General features: G+C 42.1%; 2 protein-coding genes across 3 annotated transcripts in view; both read right to left on the bottom strand.

The window, feature by feature from the left end:
• Positions 1 to 19365, bottom strand: part of kmt2ba (lysine (K)-specific methyltransferase 2Ba) — a 32004-nt gene extending 12639 nt beyond the window's left edge. The window contains exons 1-15 of one of the 2 annotated variants that reach the window (XM_069681035.1): positions 19014 to 19365; positions 15044 to 16514; positions 14627 to 14796; positions 14244 to 14330; positions 13943 to 14099; positions 11102 to 11378; positions 10782 to 10843; positions 10406 to 10657; positions 8959 to 9068; positions 3141 to 3962; positions 2372 to 2485; positions 2126 to 2272; positions 730 to 822; positions 496 to 613; positions 241 to 354 (exon numbers count right to left, since the gene is read on the bottom strand). In XM_069681035.1, the coding sequence (XP_069537136.1) occupies positions 241 to 354; positions 496 to 613; positions 730 to 822; positions 2126 to 2272; positions 2372 to 2485; positions 3141 to 3962; positions 8959 to 9068; positions 10406 to 10657; positions 10782 to 10843; positions 11102 to 11378; positions 13943 to 14099; positions 14244 to 14330; positions 14627 to 14796; positions 15044 to 16514; positions 19014 to 19316 (4297 nt within the window). In that variant the 5' untranslated portion in view covers positions 19317 to 19365. The remainder of the gene's footprint in view (positions 1 to 240; positions 355 to 495; positions 614 to 729; positions 823 to 2125; positions 2273 to 2371; positions 2486 to 3140; positions 3963 to 8958; positions 9069 to 10405; positions 10658 to 10781; positions 10844 to 11101; positions 11379 to 13942; positions 14100 to 14243; positions 14331 to 14626; positions 14797 to 15043; positions 16515 to 19013) is intronic. The other variant, XM_069681036.1, reaches the window with a different exon arrangement.
• An 870-nt stretch (positions 19366 to 20235) lies between these two features.
• Positions 20236 to 23132, bottom strand: LOC138608455 (oocyte zinc finger protein XlCOF22-like). The gene is made up of 5 exons (XM_069681037.1): positions 23113 to 23132; positions 22494 to 22629; positions 22234 to 22349; positions 21702 to 21845; positions 20236 to 21604 (listed from the first exon to the last, which is right to left on the bottom strand). Exons 2-5 carry the CDS (start codon positions 22591 to 22593, stop codon positions 20924 to 20926), a joined length of 1041 nt encoding a protein of 346 aa, XP_069537138.1. The 5' UTR covers positions 22594 to 22629; positions 23113 to 23132; the 3' UTR covers positions 20236 to 20923.
• Between the last annotated feature and the right edge of the window lie 357 nt (positions 23133 to 23489).

The raw sequence follows: 23489 nt of genomic DNA, 5'->3' as shown, positions 1-23489 counted from the left end.
TGAGCCACATCGTTCGTTATGCTGTGAAGCCCTTTGGTCAGCAGCTCACGTTGTTTTAAATTTGCTATACAAATAAATTTGACTTAATGCAAAACCCATTATAATGTGGGCAACTGCATTCAGTCATGCGCAGCAGTCCAAATGTAACAACACTAAACCTGTTTACCAAGAGTAGGAATTCATTAGTCAAATCACCTGATGTGGTGTTGATTGGCATGAAAAGCCTGAAGTGTTGCTCACCTGAAAGTCCTTCACACATGTGATGAATCCAGTGGCTGCACTGTGAACACTGCATCATCTGCGTGCGCGGGCTGTTGTCCTTGTAGCACTTGTGGCAGACGGTGCAGAAATTACCTAATGCAAAAACAATATATCAGTCAAATCGTCCATTTCTACCGTCACTCATTTGAACTACTAACCCTCATGCATGCAAGAACAGGTCATCCCTTAAAGCAACAAATATGGCCTCAGGAAACACTCAGAGGTGTCTCTTACCTTTGTCGTGGAGAACAGTGCAGTCAGGACAGAGGTCCTTCTCGTGGTTCCAGGCCAAGTCCCAGGTCTTTCCAGGAGTCACGCCGCAGCTTTTACACCGAATGCACGTCATGCACACCTATAAAAACACAACAATATCTCAACAGTCAGTATATGAAGCCCTTTGGTCCCTTGGATTATTCAAAGCAGGTTCAAGGAGAACCCCGTGTATTTGAAGGCTACTGAATAATTTACCCAAGGCATGCTGCAGGTGATAGGCTTGGGGTAAGTTGGTCCCAAGCAGGAAGGGTGGTAGGAGGTTTGGCATCTTCTGCACTGCAACACGGGCTGGAGAGAAAAGACAAAGTTTAAATTATATATGGGTTAATTATTTAGGTTGATACATAAGTTACTGTTTGAAACCCAATAATAAAAGGATAGGTTCATCGTCTTTAAAGAGGGGGTATTATGCTGTTTCACATTTTAAGACATGTACCATAACATTTTGGTGTATAAGATGCACTTTTAATATATTTATTTTTCATCTACAAAATGTGCTGCATCCTATATACCAGTGCGACAGATATACCAGTATAAAATACAGAGAGAGGTGCAGTATGTTATTGTGTTACGGTATTTTACCCACACGATGGCGCTATAATCTAGCTAAAGTTGTTGGTTGTTAAGTGGTGACGTCACACCTTCGCACTGTCATGATTGCCATTGCAGATGCTACCCTCACAACAATCTACGTTACCGTAGGCTGCCAGCTACCGCTAGCTACAGCACCGGTAGCTAGCAGGATTGCAAACTCGACATGTCAAAAACAGATGGTAGGCTGTAATTTGTTTGTGTTTTGAATGTGGTTTAAATGAACATTAATTGAAATAGTGTTGAAGTAACTTGTATACATGTTTTTATTAATAAATAGCTAAAGAAAACTTTTTTCCTGCTGGGATACCCCCAAAAACAGACTGCGTCTTATATTACGGATTTTACGGTACTTAATGTTACAATGTTGGATGTTCAGACTAAATGTGGGTGAAGTTTCAAATCTGTTGGTGAAAGTATGTTGGAGTAACCCCCAGGCTTCTCAGCTCCGTCTGCAGGCTGCTGTGAACGCTGCACTTTGTGACGTCACAAAGTGCAGCCTCAGCAAGCTTCTGAGAGCAGGCCAGAAGAAAGCGGGCTTGTAGGGGCGGGGTTTCTTAAAGGGACGGAGCTGACTGAGTCGTTTCAGGCAGAGGCTGTATGAGGGCCTGCACAGAGTTTTTTTAACCGTAAATTATGCTAAGCTAACAGGTATCACAGAGTAAAATATGAAGCTTGAAATTAGCATAATAACCACCACCCCACCACCACCACCTTTAAGTAATAGTTAGGTACCAATATAAACTTTTCTTTCCACAAACTTTCTACTATTTAAAATTGCCCCCTCATGCTGTTTCAATGCAAAAACAGCTTCGGCGTTTATCTCTACTGGACTGTGGATATAAGTAAAATCCATTGAAATCACAGAGAGATATTGTAATGGTCAGCATGACTAGGACGGTGGATCACATCAAGTAAAACTGTACTATTATTCTTCAGATCCTTAAACACATGTGGGACATTTTAGTTTTTTAATCATAAGTGAAGCTGGGCTGTTCACCTTTGTGTTCTTGCTTCGTCGTCCACACACGTGACAGAATTTGCAGCGCCTGCAGCACCAGTTCTCCTTGTTCTCCTTGATAGGGCGCTCCTCTGGTGAGAGGCAGAAGCTGTGGAAAGGCTCACAGCAGATCTGGCAGAATATCATCTGATGGAAGTGGGAGATTTTAAGAAAAAAAAGGCCAGTTTAGTCATAAACATGTTGTTAACCTTTTACAAACATGGGCTAAAGAAGTAGTTAAATTACCTCATGTCGTCCTTTGCTGGCGCAGAGCAGACAGACAGGTTGCGGAGTTGTAGGAATAGATGTAAGGACGCTGAGGCCGCCCATTAGCCAAACGTTCTGGACTGCACAGTCCTCCTGAGAAACAGAGGGCAGAGAAAAGAGAGTGAGAAGGTTTTGTGGATGCATACGAAGCTCATGGGCGTGAATTCAACAAAAGAATCAGCTTCATATCGAGCCTATAACATCTCATAGTAGCATGGCTGCTCCTCAACATTTTACAGTAATAAACTTGTACTTCATCAAATCCTGGTTTGTTTCTTGCACCTTAATGAAGGGAATTAAATGATTAACACATTTGCTACTCTTGCTTTCAAGCTAGGAAAAGTGGTATTTAATAACCTCAACAGAGCTGTTAAGGAGCAATTATTCTAATCACAGTGAACAACTTCACCTTGAGTGTCTTAAAGTGCAATGTAATCACTTATTGGAAAGAAATCTTGGGCTTGTTCAGACTTAATGAATATGTAATCTGGTGCAGAGCTGCTGCTCTGATGCAGATTCTGTCACCTGGGATTTGACATTGACAGATCATACATCTGTCAAAATACACGTTCAGAGCATCCGGACTGAGACGCAAAGAACTGCAAGAATTACTTCTCATTTGCTCTGCTGTCCAGACTTTCTAATGTTTGTCTGGTTTGTGTTGAGAAGCAATATAAAGCAAAGTGCATGAACAAACCCAGTGGGTGGTAATGTAAAAATGCCACACAACCTTACAGCTACGACTCACCTTGAAGTCCACCCGGATCTTGAACTTGCTCTGCAACAGGCCCTTTTGAGGAAATCCGTTAGTTAACCCTGTTGGGACGTTCACAGACGCACACTCTGCAGGATTCTGAGAACGAAGGACATAGTGTGGGTCAGTTGTTTGCAGCACTGCCTCTTTTACAGAATCGTCGTCGTCCTTCTCCTCTTCAGGCGGATCCCACGGTGCGTCCTCCTGCTCCTCTTGCGTGCTCTCCTGTAACTCATTGTGTGGATTGGCAGCCTGAGGCAGCACATTCACAGTGTCGTGCACCGTTTTATCTTTGTTAGCTCTCTGCGCATCAGTCAAAACATCTGGCTTCTGCACCTCTGGGTGTTCCTGAGAACACACCTTTGACAAAACCTGTGTCAGAGATGTGTGTTGAGATGTTGGTGGCATTTCTTTGTGTAAATGCAAGCTCGACTGCACCACCGACTGAGGCAAACGGTGCAAACGTAACAGCAGAGATTTCTGAGCAGAGTCTGTTGGTGAAAGTGGAGAAGCGGGATGCAGGACAGGTGGGGATAAATCTGTAGGAGACTGTGTTGTGGGATGTGATGAATGTGCAACAGCAGGCTGTGTTAAAAGCTGGGACAACATTGGATGCAACTGTGAGGCACACGGATCCACACACTGATGCACACACTGATCCACACACTGCCAAGACAGAGGAGACTGCAGCATAGAATCAGGCAGACGCAGTAAGTGTATTTGTAGCTGCCGCTGCAGCTTCGGCACGGCGCTCCTGGACCGGCTGGTGTCTGCGAATGTTTCTCTGGGCTCCGTCTCTTCCGTGTTCTCCTGATCCTGCGAAGGAGGGGACTGCCTAAGCCAACCAGCACCACAGGTTCCAATGTTTTACTGATACTAGTGACATGCAGAGGCGGCGACCGGCAGCAGCCAAAGTGACAGAAAAGGGAGAAGCACTGTGTCTTTGACAGTTATGTGTTAGCCAGGAATAAGAAGTAAGAAAGGTGAATAATATTAAGCACCTGCATTCAGACACAGAGATATAAGTCAAGGATGCATGTCTCCGGTTTGTAAGATAGCTGGATAATTTAAAAAAAACATCAGTTTAACATTTCTTCTAAAATACGTCATTTACGGATTTTTTGGGTCATAACACAAAACAGAAAATGCCTTCAGACTAGGGATAGACCGATTATCGGCCGGGCCGATTATCGGCGCCGATATTCGGCATTTTGGCGCATATCAACCTTTTTTCTTTTTTTAATCTGAAGGCCGATAAGAGATCAATTTAAAACTGGGTTCTTTTGGCTCTGATGCATATGCTTAAAAGGCATTTAAACAAAGTTAAGTGTTGGAGTTTGTATTATTCAAAATTTTGACGCCAATATTTTCACTTTTACTGCAAATGAATATCGGCTTTAAATATCGGTTATCGGCCTCCTTGACTACTAATAATCGGTATCGGTATCGGCCCTGAAAAAACCATATCGGTCTATCTCTACTTCAGACTCACTTTTACTCCCTTGCAGTTGTTTTGCATTTTACCTTTAACGAAAGCTTTCACTTGTGTGCGTGTGTCTGTATGCAAGCAAACTTTTAATGTCTTCTTAATCTCTGCTGTAAGTTTGTTGCTGTAATGAACTTTGGAACAAGCTCTGTTTTAAAACGCTCTATAAATAAATTTGACCTTTGTTCAAGTGGAGGACTTTTGACTACTGAGGAAATACCGCTTTAAATGGGCCTATTTTTTCCATGTGGTGTGTTTGGCTGCCTGACAAAGAGGCTGAATCCCATATTGCTTCAGTTTGGTTTAAGGTCTAGCATGTCCAAGTGATGAAGGCGTTTTAGAAGAGGAGCACATGTGGTATTCTTGTGATTTTTATGTTCATCATTATGTTCACAAAAACTCATCTGCTGTCATCACCCTATATACACTAATAATATGTTTGGTCCTGTGTCAAAAAGGCAGTCATCTCTGGTGTCATCGCTCATACTGATCACTGCACATGGAAATGCATGTTGCTGATTGTGTTCCTTCAGCACAAAGAAAGAAGTCATTGTGTAGCCGCTTTACCACTGGTCAAAAAACCAGGTGGAAAAAAGATTCTCCACCTGCAACACTTTTTGTACTAGCAACAAGTAAAGGGTAAACACAGTAAAATTAAGATGGCAGCCAACTGTTTACCACACCTGCTAAAGCCAATAAGATACTTCTATTTGCAGATGTCAGACGGTGACGCAGCAGAAAAGAGACCGAAAGGAGTATACTTCACTGGCAATGGGAAAAGGGACAATCTGCATTTATAAGCGAGTCTTCCCGGGTCGGAAAAACCTGCGTCAATCGCTAATTTAGCGCGCTGACACGGCCCTGACAAATTTGGAACGATGTTCGAGCACTGCTGGGACGGAGACGGGCAGAATTGACAAGGAGTTGACGGAACATAGCATCGCGCCGGAAAGGGGACGGAGATTAGCGTGTCCACCCGGGTTTTGTGTTCCCATCAATGCCAATCGGAGCCGAGGCGATAATTACCCGGCTCTACTGCAGAGTCATTTGACCCGGGTCTGAATGCCGATTGGAGCCTTTCCCAGTAAGCGCAAAAGGCGGGCGTTAGCGGGTTTTTGACCAGTGGGAAAGCGGCTTTAGTTTTTCCCCTGTGCAATATGCAGTGTAGTTCTGATAAACATTTACAGAGTTTCGGCAACAATGCTAGAAGATATCATGAATATAGCATAGCAGTGTCCAGTATAATACGGCTCTTTGCTGTCTCTGTGTATAAAAATGATCAGAACTTTAATACGTCTATCTTGTGCCCCCACCATCAGGCAACAGTAACAGTGTCATAAACCCACTGACAAGGCATCAGACCCACGCACACACAGTGCGTCTAGAAATATCTACCATATACACACAGGTAATGTTAAAGCCATTTTCAGAAGGTGCATGCATACAATCATGCAAGCACTCCAACAAAATATCTGTTATTGTATACCAGCCCATCTACACTAACTACATGGTAATAAGGGTTTTAATTATCCAAGCGTGCCTTTGCATCCACCAAAACACCGAACACAACCATGTCTGTTTACATTTTTCTGAGCTTTGAACCTAATAAATTTGCCACCACACTTCCTGCACTGTAGTGAGCAGTAAGGAAACAAGAAGCAGTCCATGAACTGGCCTAAACTAAAAACTCGACCAAATGTTGATTTTGTGTGCTTGTTTCAAAGTTTGTTAGCTTCCCGTTTAGCTGGTGTGTGATGGAAGTGGGAGGAGTTATTGGCATTGTGAGCCAATCATCAATGCGCAGAAGGATGCAGTCACCATGATGTTTCAGATTTTAAGATGTACGTGCTGGATCACTTAACAAAACCTGCTCTACCGTTTCACAAGCAACAAACACAGATGGAGATGATCTCAACACTTGTGAGGCAGCCTTCACACATAAATATATAAGGGGGATTTTACATGCTAATATCAGAGGAATCAAGCAGTGCAGATTTAAAGTTTAAAAAAAAAAAGGAAGCCAAGACTCTTTCTATTAGCCAGTGCACGAGTGAATGAGCACTAACAGACTTCTCAAGACAAAGTCACGAGTTTGCTTGATAAGATAAGCAGTCATGCCAACAAGTATAAGCAGAGGAGTCAGCCAGCAGAGCCAAGATCTACGTGTCATCTGAGTTAAGACACAGAGCGACAGCCCCTATAACAGGTAAATTAACTGCGTTAGAAAGCAATGGTGGCTTTTTTGATTTCTCTCCCAATGAAATAAGACATGTGATCTCTGATTTGGGGGGATTTAATAGAGTGGTGGTACTTTTATGGATGGATTTTTCTGTAAATACGTAAGGTCAGTGTGATTGTCATTTTGCTTTTTAAATGATCAGACATACAGGAATAGATACGGGATAGACAGTCCCCTGGCAGAATCCCCCGTTGTAAACAATGTGTGCATAATGCTGTTATGTCGATGTATGATCACGGAAGAAAATAATAAACTCATGAGGGCTAAAAAAAAATCTTGTTAGTCATGATTAGAAGGAAACATTTGTGGGCAAGAGACCATCAAAATGATGTACTGCCTCGAACTGACTGTTTTGCATATTCCTGCACAAAACTGAACAGCTCTCTCATCACTGCAGATACTGTTTCTGTAATACGTTTTCAGTGTAAATTGTCTATTTATTAAGTGTGATTCTTGACTTTCAGTTCATATTCTATTTATTCTACTTTATGTTTATGATAACTTTGTCAAATATAAAGGAAATTTGGGAGTGCCCAGTAATAAGACCTTTCTGGACAGTGTTTCACAAAGCACTAGAAAGCGTATTTAAACACTGGTCTGCCCAGTGTTTCACATTACTTTTAGGTTTAAGTTAGGGATGCACGATATTGGATTTTTTGCCGATATCCGATATGCCGATATTTTACAACTCATTTAGCCGATTACCGATACCGATATTTTTTTCCCACACACCTAATTGCAGAGATCATCAACTCTCTTCTGTATTGGAATTAGCGTACAGTATAATGGTGATACTCTTATCACATTTGTTACAACGGTCGGGGTGACGGGTCTTGAGATGGTTAATCAAGTTTGTAGTGTTGAAAGACTTTGCCTTGGCTCCTCCTCGCATCACCGAAGCTGAGCAGTCATTGCAAACAGCAGTTTTGCTATCTATTTGAGACACTTTGAAGAACTTCCACACCACGGACATTTTGCCCTCTAACTCTCTCATGCTGCAGGTAGACACACGTGACGTCATCACGCTGCGCCGCGCAGGTCTTCTTCGCGCCGGGGACATTACGCCGAGGTCGGGCATTTAATGAAGTATGCAGCAGCCCATTATTTTATCGGTTCATTATATTGGCGGATATCGGCGTGTTGGCCGATATCCGATAGTTCATTTTAAGCCAATATCGGCCGATACCGATAACATGCCGATAATATCGTGCATCCCTAGTTTAAGTGTTGATTTTCAGGCGGGGCGACCTGATAAATATCGGTTTGGTGTTTTGATCTCGGCTGGTAAAAAGCAAAAACAAGGCGCTGGTTGCTTCCTGACCCCTCAAACTGCAGGACTGGACTGATAAAGTAAATGACGTTAATGTTATGAAAAGATACTTTTTGTCTCTCCAAAAACTTTATTAAATGCTGGACAAAGTGGGTCCAATATGTAAGGCCCTTACGACCTGATTTTGTGGCGGTATGGAATGAATAAATCTGGAATTATTGTTTTGTTTGTTTGTTTGTTTTTGAAAGCCTCATTGATTCCCCTCCCCCAATACACTACTCATTGTTTCTACGTATATGCACACTTAACCTCCCTCAAACTGTATAAAGCTCGTCCTAAAATAAACAATTAATAAAAAAACAAAAATAAATGACATCCTTTCATGTGACAACCTACTTTGTAGTAAACCATTGATGTCGTGATTTAAAGAAAAATGGGCTGCAAAAACAAGAGGTGAAGCACAGGCCGGGTGTTTAACATGAAGGAGAAACTCAAAGTGAGAGACAGGTGATTAGCAAAGACTGAACGTGAGATTGGTTATTTGACACTCATTCAAACAAACATTCATAAATAAAAACAAGAAAAAGTGAAAGTGAGATGAAGACCTGGGCAAAGTGTTTTTGGAAATATTCAAGGTTTTTTGTTTTCTTAATTTTTATCATAAAACACAAACTCGTCTTTTTTTTCTTTTTTAAAAGAAGTCAATTATTTTAACTGTGTTTCTATACAAAAAAAACTTTCCAAAAAAACATTTGACCCAGGTGTGATTAGGTGGTATACTGGAGGCGGGGAAGGGTAATCTAGTGGATGTTTTTACCTTGTAAGCTCGGGGTCGGCCCACCGCTCCTTTGGAGAAGAGCCGGCGCTGCTTCACCGCCTCAGGAGGGGGGATGTCCGGCAGCGATCCGCTGTCTTGGAGGTCGGGTTCTCAAAAAGAAGATGAACAGATATTAGACACAATTCTGATTCTTCTTCAAACACTACTTTGCTTGTTGGGTAAAATAACAGTTATTAGTAAAATGATTTTTTGTGGTTGTGATAAATTAACAACCACTTTGTTGCTTAAAACTCCAGTCAAATTTTTTCTGTGGCTCTGTTAGATTTAATGTATGCTCACTTTCCATGTCGACATTTTAGGACATTCTTAATCGTCACAAGCACAAAACCTTTTTCAAAGTGCAAAGAGCGGTGACTTTGTGATGCTAATTTGTCACGTGTTCTGAAAGTAGAGGAGAAATTCCCCCCTGGAAAAAGCTAGTCAGTCAAAGCTGGTGTTCTCTTTAATCAATAGAAGCAATCATTTAAAAAATTCGCGCAACAGCAGCTCATCCAGATAATAATCCCAGTCCTGCGTAACGGCTCCGGACATGTGGACAAAGTGTGCCCATGTGCCGAGGTTGAGCCTCGAACAGCCCCGGACTGATTGGTCTCCCGATTATAATAATAATAATGACAATATATTATTAACAGGTTGTTTTTACAGACAAATGTGGGATGTGGAATTGTCGTCATGAACACTGGAAACTCTGCACCTGACAGCCCTTATAATACAGCGCCGCAGCCCCCAGCAAATGCTGGTGCTGTTAGCGCTGGCGTCGGTGAATTAGGTGCTTTTTGCCACGAGGCTCATTTGCATAGAGAAGGGACAAATTTGCCCCGAATGTTTGCATAAAATGACTCATCGAAATATGCGCAAACGGCACCGGAGCACAGAAACGCTGTTTGCTTTGCAGCACACTTTGGGGTGAATTCAACCCTCTGCCCGTGCTGTATGAGGCAGAGTCTTTTAATGTCACTTGCACAGGTTTAGCGGGCACAAAAGCCGCGCAATCCTTGAGTGAATTAGCCCCTTAGAGTCCTACCAAATATATCTACAAACAAAACAAAACCAGAGCAGAGAACCAAAATCATGGTGTTCACCTGCTTTGTACCGGAGTGTAAGGAGAGCAAGAGGTAAAGAGGCGCTGGAGGGCAATACTACCCGTTTCTAGTCAAAGACATTGATTGCTGCAGGCGATCAAAGGGGGCGGGCGTCCTGGATGGAGGAAGTGTAGTTTAGCAAGCTCCCTGGCCTCCACCAGATGACACGATTTACGTAGTCTGACGGAGGAGCGTTCTACCATACTGGCATTAGCTCCCCATAATAGCATGATAGGACTGAGGTTGAAAATCGCCGAATTTGCCCTTTAACATGTGGGATCTTCGAGCCACAAACTGGAAAAGAAACGCAGTTACAAATAAAGCACACTGGGAGGTTTAGTTACCTTGGTTGCTTGCAGGAGCTGCATCTGACTTGACTGTAGATTTTTCCACCTTTTTCTCCTGCTCCTCTTCCTCCTCCTCCTCCTCTTCAGATTCAGACTTCAGCAGGCTGCTGTAGGAGCGAGGTTTGATGTTGCGCAGGGAATGTTTCCTGACTCCAGGCACCATCGAGGACGATCCCTCGCCGGCCCCTCCCGACACCCAGTTTGAATCCTCACTGCTCGACATGGAGCCTGAAAACCCCCTCGCCTGGACTGAGAAAGCGGAGCCTCATCATTAATTTAGTAAACAAACTAACATGTGGATATGTGGCTGAATTTGTTTTATGTTAATTTTAGAGATTTAAAAATGAGAGGCATCATCTAGTAAGAGACTTACGTTTCACTGGTTTGATGAAGCGCTCAATCTTCGCCTTCTCAATCCGATCACACTTCTTGTATCTGGAGCAGAAAGAGTTAACATTAAAGTACGTTAAAGTGTTTTCATATTTCATGTACAAAAATACTTAAGCTAGAAATTGTTTGAATACTGGCTTCACGTTTAAATTATAGTTAGTTAAATGGTTCAGCGTTTAGACAATCGAAAACTTTGCATCTTCATATTTGAATAGTCGATTTATTTATCCTCCCAGCTCCTCTTGTAGGCCGTCTGTGTAGACGCATTAAAAATGTCAACAATCTAAATCCACGATTACTTACATGCAACACTGCCGCTTGGTGTTGGGCCCTCCAAACTTGGGCTTGTCCAGGCAGTTGATACACTTGGCGCAGTCCTCCTCTATCAAACAGCCTCTGCAGCTTCCACAGCGGCGGGATCGGACTCCCCCGGGTCGAAACCGAGTCAGGACCTTCCTTTTCCTGTACCTGCGGCCAACCCCCCTGCCCCTCCCCCTCCTCCTCCGCTGGATGTTTTCCTGAGAAGCAACCCACTGAGCCCTGCCCTCATCCGCGATGTCATCGTCATCATCTGCCACATCTGCAGGCGAGAGATAGAGAGGATGTGTTAAAGAGCCACGACATATAAACATGTCAATCAGCATTAAGTACATGTGATTTGAGCCTGACATATAAGGATGCCAGAACTTACTATTCAGTCGGAAGGAGGGCTCCTGTGATTACAGGTGCTTATATGCTAATTAGCTGGGTTTTCTTCTTCTAAAGCTACAAGTTCTACAGGCTGCCTGAAAAGGTCTGAGGCTTTGTTCAGACTGCAGGCAAATCAGATCCATTCTTAAATGAGGTCTTTAAGTCAGGCTGCACCCGATCAGATCGGATTGTGTGTCCACATTTACAGAAAACTAATCAAAAGTTCATCACGGCCGAATGTGCCCTGGATTCAACTTGAAAAAAACAACAAGACATCCTGAAATAATCTGCAAATGCCAAAAAACTGATTTTCTAGCAGTCCGAGCAAAGCCAGAGAGTCACTCTAGAATAAAGTTAGGTGACGTTGAACACATCAAGGTTTTCAGGCAAATTCAATAGTTGTTGGAAATTCCCCTTCCTGACCTTTTTTTGATTAGAAAACAACAGGAAATAGATTTAATTCCACTGAGGACCTCTTGCAACCACCAGTGGTAGTATTTTAATGCCAGCTGGCACAAAGCAAACATGACTTAGAGGTGGTGGCTGTCATGGTTTTAAATGGATAATGTAGCTGGAACAGATTCGTGTAAGGGGTCTGCGTTTCCTACTGAATGTGTTCATTTGTCAAACGGCACTTCCTCACCTCATACTGAGTGATGCTCACTCGACCAGTGTTGGGTAAAGCTTTCCAACAGCGGTGGCTAATCTGTGTGTGACAAAAGATATTTTTGCTGGCAAGTATTTTAATTACAACTACATTGAGCTAAAAAGAAAAAGCACTATTTCGTATCGTTTTCTTTTGCTCAGCAGATTACGTTTGCCAAAAGCTAACAAAATTGTGCTTTTTTTACAACTTATTTTTCAGGTTGAGGGTTTAGTATTGCAGAAGCTGAAAGAATATTTTAGCTGGTGAATGTTTTCATTGTAATAAACTAGCAGAGCAGCTTCGCCAAACAACCATTGGCAGAAATCTACCTAAGAATGCTAATGAAGCATTTTGGAAAATGTGTTTAGATTAGAAAACAACCTACCTGAGAGGATGGATATATAATCAAGTCGTTTTAACTTTAACAGTCAATCTGTGAATGAATGATGTGGTGATGCTGACACTCAGTCCAACTACACAGAAGCAACAGTTGGTGCTGCACACCCGCTAATACGCAGTGGATGTAAACTTCTGAACTCCTCTGAAAGTCGAGCAACTTCAATTTAAACATACTTTTTCAAAACATTTGAAGTTATAATCTCGAAGATCTCAGTTTCGTTCTCTTTGGCGGCACCTGTGGCGATAAACGGTAATTGCAGGAGCACACTTTCCCAGATATCCAAGCAGTGTTGCATGTGTGACGATCCTTTTTAGACTGTTTGCCTTCATCTGAGCGTCGAGTTTGTTTTTGAAGTTGTATCTGTAGTCATCAATTTTTTCTTTGTTTGTTCAGCCATAGTAGATTACTGTTTACTCGCAACACTTGCAGAGAGCGGAAAAGCAGCCACTTAGCTCCGCCTACCCTCTCTGGCAGACCAACCACTGCTGGGTGATGGAAAACGTGTCACTAACTGGGCGCCGCTTGTGATTTTTTCACACCAGACACCCAGTCTGTTACACTGCAAATTAAAAGGCTTTCATCAGTGGGCTATAGGTTAAATCACCATTGTGTTACCTCATTCGGCGATAGTGATTTAACAGACCTTTTATTGAAATGAAAATCTTCGAGATTATTCCTTTAAATACCAAATAGATCTCAATTAAAAACCAGTAACAAAGTAATGTATTTTGACCATGAGAGTCAATAAGCTTTCTAACAATTGTAGCCAACAGTGGTGTGATGGAGCTAAGTGAAACAAGAACCGACAGCCCACAATAATCCGTGTATCATTCCTTCTTTTGATTTTCAATTAAAAAAAACAAAATCCATTTGGGTTTTTTGATTGAATATCAAAAGAACGAATGATTCATGGATTCACAATCACACACATTGCATTTAACATAGCTGCCTAGTAAGAAAAAAAAGACACTATGATACCTTTTAATACGACCCGTTTGTGTTGAGTGTCTGTTTCTGGTCATTTCAACCAGATCCTAACAGTGAGAATGAGGCTATCAAGAATTTAGCATATTAGCATGTTTATATTCTTTATGTCAACAGACTACCTTCGTTCCCGTATACACTGGTCTAGTTTGGTTTTTAAGCGATTTACCATAAAAATGTATAATAGTGTATATTACACTAACATATATTTCCTGTACACAGTTCACATTGAGGAAAAATTCCTTCAACTGCCTGGAAATGTGAAATTATTTTAAAATTGGAAACGTATGTTGGGATGTTGCACTAAGCTGCACATACACAGTTTAATGCATGTTAAACTGATGTGCTCCCCCTTCTCTGGTAAAGACAAAGAGAAGTTAATTTCTGCATTCTGTTAAAAACAACAAATGCAGATGATCTGTACCTTCTGTTGCAGGAGAAAAGGTGATGCCCTCTCTCTCGTGAAGCGGCAGGGCGCTAAGCCGGGGAATATCATCTGGCACCATGGCGCGGGGCTGCCCCAGAGCCACCGCTGCTGCCCGACAGACATGTTTGATCCTCGGACCACCCAGTGGCTGCTCCTGCACGTAAACAAACATAGTGTGAAATATAGAAATACTTGGTGATAAACAGATTATGATAACATCACTTGAGATTCATAAACGTAAAAGTGCAAAGAATATAAACAACTTCTTAATATTGACAAAAAAAGATGCAAGTGTTACCTGAGGACTGATATCTTTGGGAGTTAAGCCAACCCGCCTCCTCCTCCTCCTTCCAGTCACTGGCACTCGTGTTTCTCTGGAGCCCAACTATTGGTCCAGACGAGGAAGAAAAAAACAGGTGTTGGCTATAACATCATCATATTTCTACAACTCTCTTTAAAAACAGCTAAGCTGCTTGATGTTTGACAGGTTCTGACTGAAATAAGAGGCCCAGAAATGTTGCATGCAAAATGATCCTCTCATTTGTTCAGTGGGTTTTATGTGACTGGAGAAAATAACTTAATAAATGTAAAGTTTCAACCATCCGTCATTGTCGGCATGCATCCGATACAGTGATATTGGTGGGTACAGACGTCTGCACAGATTTGATCTTGGTTTCTTACCTGTGACAACTTGAGCTGCTTCTGCTGATCGATCTTGATGAGCTGGACTTTGGCTTTCTTCAGGAGGTGGAGCATCGTCCTATTGGCTCCACTGAGGCCGATCCGATGGCTGGGCCCGCTAACTTCCAGCGCCTCGTCTCTATCCCCCGTCATGCTTCCTGCTTCACCTGCTACAAAAAGCATGAACAAAGCAACTCTGGTAAGATGAAGCACAAGCAAACTCCTCAGAAAAGAAGGCCACCTAATAAAAACACACCTCTGTAATAAACAATGAAGAAATCACTTATAATTCTGATTATTTTTCAGGGTGTTTTCAGGCCTAGAGAAGTTTTACATTCTCTGGGGGGTCTTCCCAGTCTTTGATCTAACATTGAGATTTTTTAAAACGTATAGATACAAAGAAGAAACAATCCTTACTGTTGTTGTTGCCTTTATCTCCTACTGGCACATGTGAGGGTGCTTCCACGTCAGTGTTCACCACAATGGCGAGTTTCCTCACAACACCAGGAGAGTCCATCTCCTCCATCATGAGCTTTGACCTCCGCCTCTTCCTGACTTTAGAGGTCAAACCGTCGCCAGGATGTGTGTAATCCTCCTGAGCGACGGGCTGGCTTTTCTTTTTCTCCGCCAGTTTTAAGGTCAGTTTCTTTAGGTTCTTGTAGATCTCGAGGTGGCTCGTGCCCGGGCTGGGCTTCGGTGAGATCCCCGTCACTGCAGGTTGGCTGTCGACCTCAGACGTGGAGTCACTGTCCGACAGCAGCGAGCTGTCATCGTTGGACTCCTGACATGATGGACTTGGTTTTTCATCCTCTCTCTGTTGACTTTTCAGCCAAGTCGACAGAGAACCCTTTGGTAAGGCAATCATTTCCTCGTCCAAGAACCTCTTAGGAGCTTTGATAACGCGGGAGGAGCGAGCGCTCATTACTTGAGTGGAGGAGTTGTTTGAGCTCTGCTGGACTTGTTCAGAAAACAAGCCTGTATCACCCTGTGATACAGTGACACTCTGACCTTGTAGCTGCTCGTCAGGCGTTTCTGTGCCTGGAACGGGCTCTGCTACATAAGTGTAAAAAACATGCCGAATGCGATTACGACGCACTTTTGGACGATCAGTGATTGAAGCCTCTTTCAATGGCTTTCGCCTGTGCCCATAAAAAGATCGACGGCCTTTTTTGTATGTTCTTTTTGCTGTCGAATCCGCTGCTTTACACTCGAGGGGCATCGCCGCCTCCTCTCCACTTTGAGCGCCCGCCTCAGCTCCAGCCTCTGGAGAGGCACCCATTCCCTTTGCCGTCCTCTTTCTCTGCCGTTTGTGGAAAGACAGAGCAATTGCTTGAGATGTGCGTCTAGAGTGCCCCATTGGAAACCCTCTCATGCGTTTCACAGATCTCTGTGGCTGTGATTGGTCTGTGTCAGAGTCCTCTGACACCTCGCCTCGTTCCTTGACCTTGGAAGCCTTTTCTGCGCCCCTGACGGCTGTTCGAGTGCTCACCAGCTTGTCTTGCTTGGTGCCACCAGCTGAGGTAGCGGCTGTTTTGTTTCGTGTGCTGCCTGAGTCTGCTGATCTTCCTGCTTTCCTGATAAAGTTAGCTGACCTGGTACTGCTCTGCTCTGCAGTAAGAGCTGCCTGCCTGCCACGCAGTTTAATCACTACCGTAGGTGTTTCTTTGTCTTTTGCTGGGCTCTCTTTGTCCCCCTGGCCATCTTTAGGGACCCTTGGTACAATTTTTCTAATGAGAGACAGTTTTGGGCTCCTGGGCATAATTTTTCCAATGAGAGGCTTCGCTCCAGGAGAAGAGTCTGAAGCTCCAGGAGGCGACGACTGGGGAACGGTGCCTGAAGTTTTCTGTGGACGAACTGTTGTGGTCCCAAATCCAGTGAAATCCTCCTCCTGAAGAAAAACAGGCAGAAAACCTTTAAATGGCTACAACGAAGCCAAAACCCATCCTGTCACTATGATATAGCTTAGGGCTTAACTGACAGTTATGAGTCTTTATAAAAAATATATAGGATACTAAATTATTACAGACATGTAGGATATTATAAATATCCTATAATGTAGAGAGCAGTTGCACGGTTGCCACAGGCTACCAATTTCAGGAGTTTGCATCCACATCCTTTGCCTTGGGTTGGCATCAATGTCAAACAACTAAAAAACATGGACAGCAAAGAACAAAATGTGCACCCCAAAATGAAATAAAAAAAGATAATTGGTTGATTCTTTAACTGGCGTATTACTGTTGCACAGTTAATCTTAGAGATATCGTCATATTTATAATAATAGTAGGCAGTAACTTTCATCCGAGCCCCTTCAGGCGGCGGGGAACTCAAACCGAAAAATATATTTAAAAAAACATGTTTCATTCTCAGCCCTTTCTGACTTTATCATTTGAATATCAGATATTTTCCCTGCTGCAGTTTCAGTTGAGGCAGCAGCACCTCTCTCTCCTCTTACTCCAGTGTTGCATCAGTGTGATGCTGAGGCACCAAATTAAGCAGATTGTAGTTTCAACCTGAGTCAACAACAAATAACTCAGCAGTCTCTCTACCTGTGCACCTTCCCTCTCCGCATGACGAGTGAGACGTATACGGTATGTAATATTTTCTCTGAAGTCGGAGCATCAGAAGTGGAGCACTCATGCTTAAGTGGAATAATATTTTTTCAGCCAAATTCCTCCTATTTCAATACAGGCAGAATATACATCCAAAACTGTAAACAGACAGTCGACGATTCTGGAGCCTCCAGCATCCTCGAGATGCAAATACTGCGTTACAGCAGAGCAAAAAAGCATTAAAACTTGTCTACCAATTACTCACATCCATCTTCATACCAGAAATTATGACTCCATATATTCGTCAGCGATGACACTCCCCTAATGATGATGTCTATTCCGAAGCACTGAAAGGCAGTGTGAGACGCGCTGAGTGACGCGTGGTACTCCAGTTGAGCAGCACCCACAAGCTTAAGCCCGGGCCATGTGATTCTGTTACAGTCCACTCTAAAGGCATTGCATCATTGAATTCAGACTGATGTCAGACACTAAAGCCCATGCTCTGAAGATTAAATAATATGATTAGATCCGATTCGGCATTATATCATTAGGTCCATCCTGTCTGGTATGGGCTTAAAGGAGACCACCTTAGAAGAGAATATCTAACACACTGGCCTCTCTACATTGTTACGGATTCAAGTCCTCACTTGTTTTTCATAATATTTATGACTTGACTCCAGCGTTTACACCTGAGCATAGACAGTGTATATGGCCAAGAAAACCTGATTAATTACATTTCAATGTAACCGAAAAATAAATAATACAGTGGGCCTAATCCTACGGGTGAGTATTGGCAGGAATCTGGCAGTACAATACATGCGCATTTAAGGGGTTTAGATTTCAAATAATGCAATATAATGCAATATTTCAAGCAAGGTAATATGCTACAATCTACTGTGCACAGGTTTTAACACAACACAAAATTATTCACTGCCATGAATTTGCATATAACCAACTAACAAAAAAATTAATACAGTAATATTATAAACCATAATATCACAATCCTCTAGTGTATCAAATTTACTACAACTAGTGAATATTAATGCTTAAATTTGCTGACAGGTATTTATACGCTTTTACAAAGGTAAATGAACAATTACAGGTTATCTAAAGCATCACAAAGGCTGTATCACTCCTTTGCATCATCTTTGTCTAAATCCAGCTTACTCCAAAACGTCTAGGTAACGTTTGTTTCCGCTCCAGCTGCATCTTACGTTAAACTGACGTTCAAAACACCGAGCAGTCAGCTGACAGCTCCAACGTGGAAAGAGTGAACCCCAAGTAAAGCAGCAGCGTTGGAACAACGACAAGATTAGCAGCGTGTGGTGTCAGCACAGTGTGGGAAGTTCAACTTTACAAAAAGTGTTGAATTGGGGATTAATAAACAAAGACACGTCCCGGTTTCCACAACAAACACCCTATAACGATTGTTATCATACCGCCAAAGTTTCCGCCTAATATTCTTCTGATGCAAACAAGCCCAGCTGGAGAGATACTGATCTTTGCGTATGTATGGCTGCTCCAAATAACGGAATTCATATTGCAATTTCAAATCAGGCAATAAACTATTACTGACCACAAAAGCAAGTAAACTGCAAATATTCATCCATCAACCAATCTTAAACATACCCCCAGGCACACGGCTAGCTACAATGCCAATTTGGGTTAAGTGTTTTCAAGCTAAGTTACCGCTAAGTAGCTCTACATTAGCACAAATACTTTAATAAAGTAATAAACAAATGTTTTTAAATGTTGTTCTTTTAAATTAGCTGGTTCCAAGTCTCCCAGTAGGCGTAATGTTTTCCGTGTAGCTGACATGCTATAGTTAGCTTATTCACCTCTTCACTGTCGCTGGAGTCGAACCCCGCATCTTTCTGCCGACTGTGCTTCTCCGCCACCCCGAGCAGGCGCAGCAGGGTCGGATCCTCGCTTAACGCAAGGCCGATGTTGACGGGCCTCGGCCCTCCGGCAGCCAGCTCCCCATCGTCCGAACCAAGCCTTCCGCGTCTGGTGCGTTTCTCCGACCGCAGCCTGCTTCGAGCAGTGCACGGCCGACCTGGGAATCGAGCCTTGGCCGGAGCTTGGGTGTTCAAGCCCGCAGCTGTAGTGGGAGATGATAATCCGCCTCCCGATGCCGCCATTATTTACTACAACAACACGGACGGCGCGCTGGCAGAGGGTGACAGCAGCGATACGAGAGGCAAGATGGACTGCGCAGAGGCAAAGGCGCGAGATAGAAAGGCACCCCCGTTGCATCATGGGAAAACGAACTTCTCCGGCCCAGGACGCCCCCTTTTCGAAACACTGGGCGACTTCGCCTGTGGAGAAAATGATTTTTGTTTTCATATCAATTGAATTGTTTTGATAATTACTGTTTATGAATTATACAAATTATGGAACGACACGATACAATAGTACCAGTGGTGGAAGAAGTATTTAGATCAGTATTCAGGTCAAAGCAGAAATATCTTAATGTACACTAACTTGTATCAAAAGTATAATTGTGAATAATTTTCAGAATGTCCACTACTGTTGGCATTGTTTTATGCTATATTATTATAGCTAACTTTAACTGTGTTGTGTACTCAGTATTTCTAATTATAACAATGCAGCATATTTCTTGAATGGAAAAATGTTGTACACAAATGTTAAGCCTCAAGTTAAAAAAAAGTGACACAAATAGTATATAGTAGTAAATAGTATAAAACGTACTCTTTAAAATGTAAGGAAGTAGAAGTAAAAAGTAGCATAAAATAGAAATAATCAAGTTAAGTAGCTCAAAATTCTACTTAAGTACAGAACTTTGATAAAACTTCCTTTGCAATAGTGGGTAGTGTAGATAAATCTCATAACAGACGGATGGGGACGGGCAAGTGCCATTGTGTGCTCCTCCTTAAATAATAGATTAAAAAAATAATATTGAAGCTGTTAGTTTATTTCATTACTATCTTTACAGTCCTACTAGTCTAAATATATTCAGCTGGAGAAGAAATAATGTGTTATAAATAGGATTCTACTTCATAAATGTTGTATATGCAATTTACAAAGGACCATTCATATTGGTGGGAGTTCTGACCTCCACCCACTTTAAGGTAAATATAAATAAAACTGCACTTCTGTTTACTTTTTACCTTTTATAAATACAAACAATGACACACGAAGAGACTTAGAAGATACTACAGAAATGTTAGTATTGGTTTTATGCAACAGCTATTTACATTTGGAAAGAGTACAATAAGACCCGGAGATTACATAATGAAAGTTAAAGTCGTGAAAGTACCGCATCCTATACAGTCGCCCGGTTAAGAACTTACATTCTCTGTGTAATTGTAACTTTTATGAGTGTTCCTGAAAATTAAATAGAGCCGTTAAATACAAAACATTCCCACACTGAGTGAGAACAATCTAGTGAATTTACAGTGAATATAAAACATTTCCGGGACAATAGAGGTAATGCAGTACAAACAGCAAAAAGGCCCTTCTGACATGAGCCCATGGTAGATATTATTCATATACAGATCAGCATACGGTGTTACTCACAAGTGTAGGATATTTTTCTAAGAGTAATTGAAAAACAGCATTTCCGAAACAGCCTCCATAATTCACTTGTGTTGCATAACCTTCCTTTAAAAACTCTCACCCTAAAATATTCACATATCTTCCTACACAAAGGTGAAAATGGTGGGAATACTCTGACAATCGTTTATCTGAATGATGTAGGATGACGTTCCAGTCTTGTTCCGGTATATTATCCGTTTTCTGCTACCTCCTCTCCCTCAGTGTGGGTGTTCTGGTGGATCTTTAGATCGCCCTCTGTTTCATAGCTCTTGTCACAGGTTGGGCAGGTGTATCCAGAGCAGTGAGCCTGAGACTTGTGTTCTTTGAGCTGATCAGGCCGAGCGTAGCTCTCATCACACTCTGTGCATGTGTGAGGCTTGCGAGGAGGAGGCCCATGTTCCCCCCTCCTGTGTGCCCGCAGGGCTGTAACAGAAGGGAATACAAGGTCACAATTCGCTTCAGGACAAGGAATATTTAGCTCTTTTTGCTGCTCATTAGATGGACATCCCTCTGTTGTTGAGTCATTGTTTCCTTCCTCTGCTTCCTCCTCTTGTTTGATCTTCTTGCTGTCAACCATCTCTCCTTGAGTTGCACTCTTCGGTTTACGGCCTCGTTTTTTGCCTGGGGGCTTAACGCCACAGTTTACATTATTAGCAAATTTCTCCTGGTGCTGCAGGAGCTCTTCTTCGGTCTGAAAACCATGACTACATTTGCAGCACTGGTAGGTGTTGATGTCATCGGCCACCACCGGGCCCTGAGGATGCACTGCAATGCGATGGTTGCGAAGTCGTGAAGCACTGGGGAACAAGAGGCCACAGTCCCTGCAGGGATACCGTCGTTCTATGCAATCATGTCGCCTGTGTTTGTTCAGCTGCAAGACATGTGACATACATTGCAGAAATGTAAACAATTATTTTTTTCATTTTCCATGCAACAAAAGGCTAACATGTAGCCTGCTTCACACTCACCTCAGTAAAGGTAGAAAAGTTATTCTGACAGTAGGTACAGTGGAAGGGCTTCTCCTCTGTGTTGTGGCTGGCCTGGTGCTGGCTGAGCATCTCAGAGGATGAGAAGCTTTTGTCACACTTATAGCAAGTGAACACTGTATTGGTCTGCAAAATGATGAGCAGAATATTGTTAAAAATATGAAATTCAAACTCAATGCATGTTGTCTAATTGATTAATTGTTATAGAGAAAAGGGATCAAATTAAAGATATTCCATTAATCATTTGTCATTTTTCAGCAAAAACGTTTCTGGTTTCAACAACTCCACTGTGACAAATTTGCTTACTTTTGTTTTCTCAGACAAAGTGCTTCATGTATTTACATATTCAGACTGTTGGTCAGATAAAAAAATCTCCATCAATAAAGCAATCTACAGATAATTTGATAATGGAAATTATCCTCAATTGGAGCCCTAAAATGTCCACTTACAAGACCTGCTATATTTGTATAACTACTAGAACCTGACATGGCACTTTTATTTTGCATTGTCCTACCTGCTGCAGCTGCTGCTTATACTGCTCCCGATGACTCTTCCTCATGTGTCTCTCCTTGGCTTTGGAGTTACAGAAGGTGATGAAGCACTGAAAACACTGCAGACTCTCATGCTGATCTGCATCACAATGAAATTACAGGATTTTGATCAGTTACAGCGTTATAGCAGAGAATAGATAAAAATGAAAGAAGACTTTGGCAGTTAGAACTAGATTGACAGCATTAGATCATGTATAAGCCATGTAAAGACACGCTAGCTTACAAGACTGCAGAGGGCCGACCAAGGTCTCAGTCTTGGTCTCCTTTGAGCTGGATTGAACATCACTCCCGACAACGACATGCTCTATCTTCAACATTTCCATGCTGATGTTTTCAGATGCTGCAGCAGACACATGGACCTGTAACACATGGACATAGTGCTGTTGTTTACCCACTTAAAAGCATTACATATGTTAAATTGAATGCAGCGACATACTGCAGAGACAGAAGGCTAGCGTCAAGTTAACCCGCAGAACGAAAAATCATTTTTTAAAATTAAAATATCATATTCTGGAGATGGGGTCATTTAATAATGGTAAGTTAAAAATTTAAAAACAAGCTTTTTAATAAGTGAAGACTAGTAGTGCAATAAAGAGACAAAAAACATAAGGCCTAAGTTACATGAAAGGAGGATGGAGACGGCGGACACTGTTCCACATGCTCACATACAACTAAAAGCGAGACTATTGTGCATTAATATTTAAACATTACTTTAACTTGCATTGCCTTGAGCTTGTTTTCTTGTCGTACTTATGCTCATTTAAAATGCATCTGTGTGAGCAAATCTGATTTATTCCAACCATTTACATTGTAAACAATTCAAAAGGGTATCCATCTCTTACCGTTCGAAACGTCCAGCCAAATGAAGCCGCAGTAAAATACACTGCCCACATCACGTGATACGGGAAAAGCCGCTGAACTGAGATATCGCGAGATCGTGAAACTGACTCTCCCACCACTGCACCACTATACGCACATAGAGTTAAATAACTGAAACGAAGCTTTTTCTTATAAAACATTTTGTAACTATACCGTGTGAGCAATAAACAACAGCATCCTTAAGTGCTATATTTATTATACATTTTCCACATTATCACTCTGTTCTGCTAATGCATGTTTGTGTCATTATATTCCTAAACACATTAAAAAAAAGTAACAGAGAAGAAAATATATATATATAAAAACCTGTAGGTTTTCTGTTTTGTGGTGGAAATTATTG

This window comes from Semicossyphus pulcher, unplaced genomic scaffold, assembly GCF_022749685.1.
Source record: "Semicossyphus pulcher isolate SPU_LCO1_2020_fin unplaced genomic scaffold, fSemPul1.0.p SCAF_5, whole genome shotgun sequence".
Lineage (NCBI taxonomy): Eukaryota > Metazoa > Chordata > Actinopteri > Labriformes > Labridae > Semicossyphus > Semicossyphus pulcher.
This window is presented reverse-complemented; position numbering and strand designations above follow the sequence as displayed.

What these genes read in the sequence shown, in the direction of transcription:
- LOC138608455 (XM_069681037.1), bottom strand. Translation starts at nt 22,593, where the DNA reads ATGGAAATGTTGAAGATAGAGCATGTCGTTGTCGGGAGTGATGTTCAA. An exon ending in GGTCGGCCCTCTGCAGTCTT is followed by an intron (nt 22,350 to 22,493) that starts GTAAGCTAGCGT and finishes ATTGTGATGCAG; the next exon opens with ATCAGCATGAGAGTCTGCAG. An exon ending in ACTTTTCTACCTTTACTGAG is followed by an intron (nt 21,605 to 21,701) that starts GTGAGTGTGAAG and finishes CATGTCTTGCAG; the next exon opens with CTGAACAAACACAGGCGACA.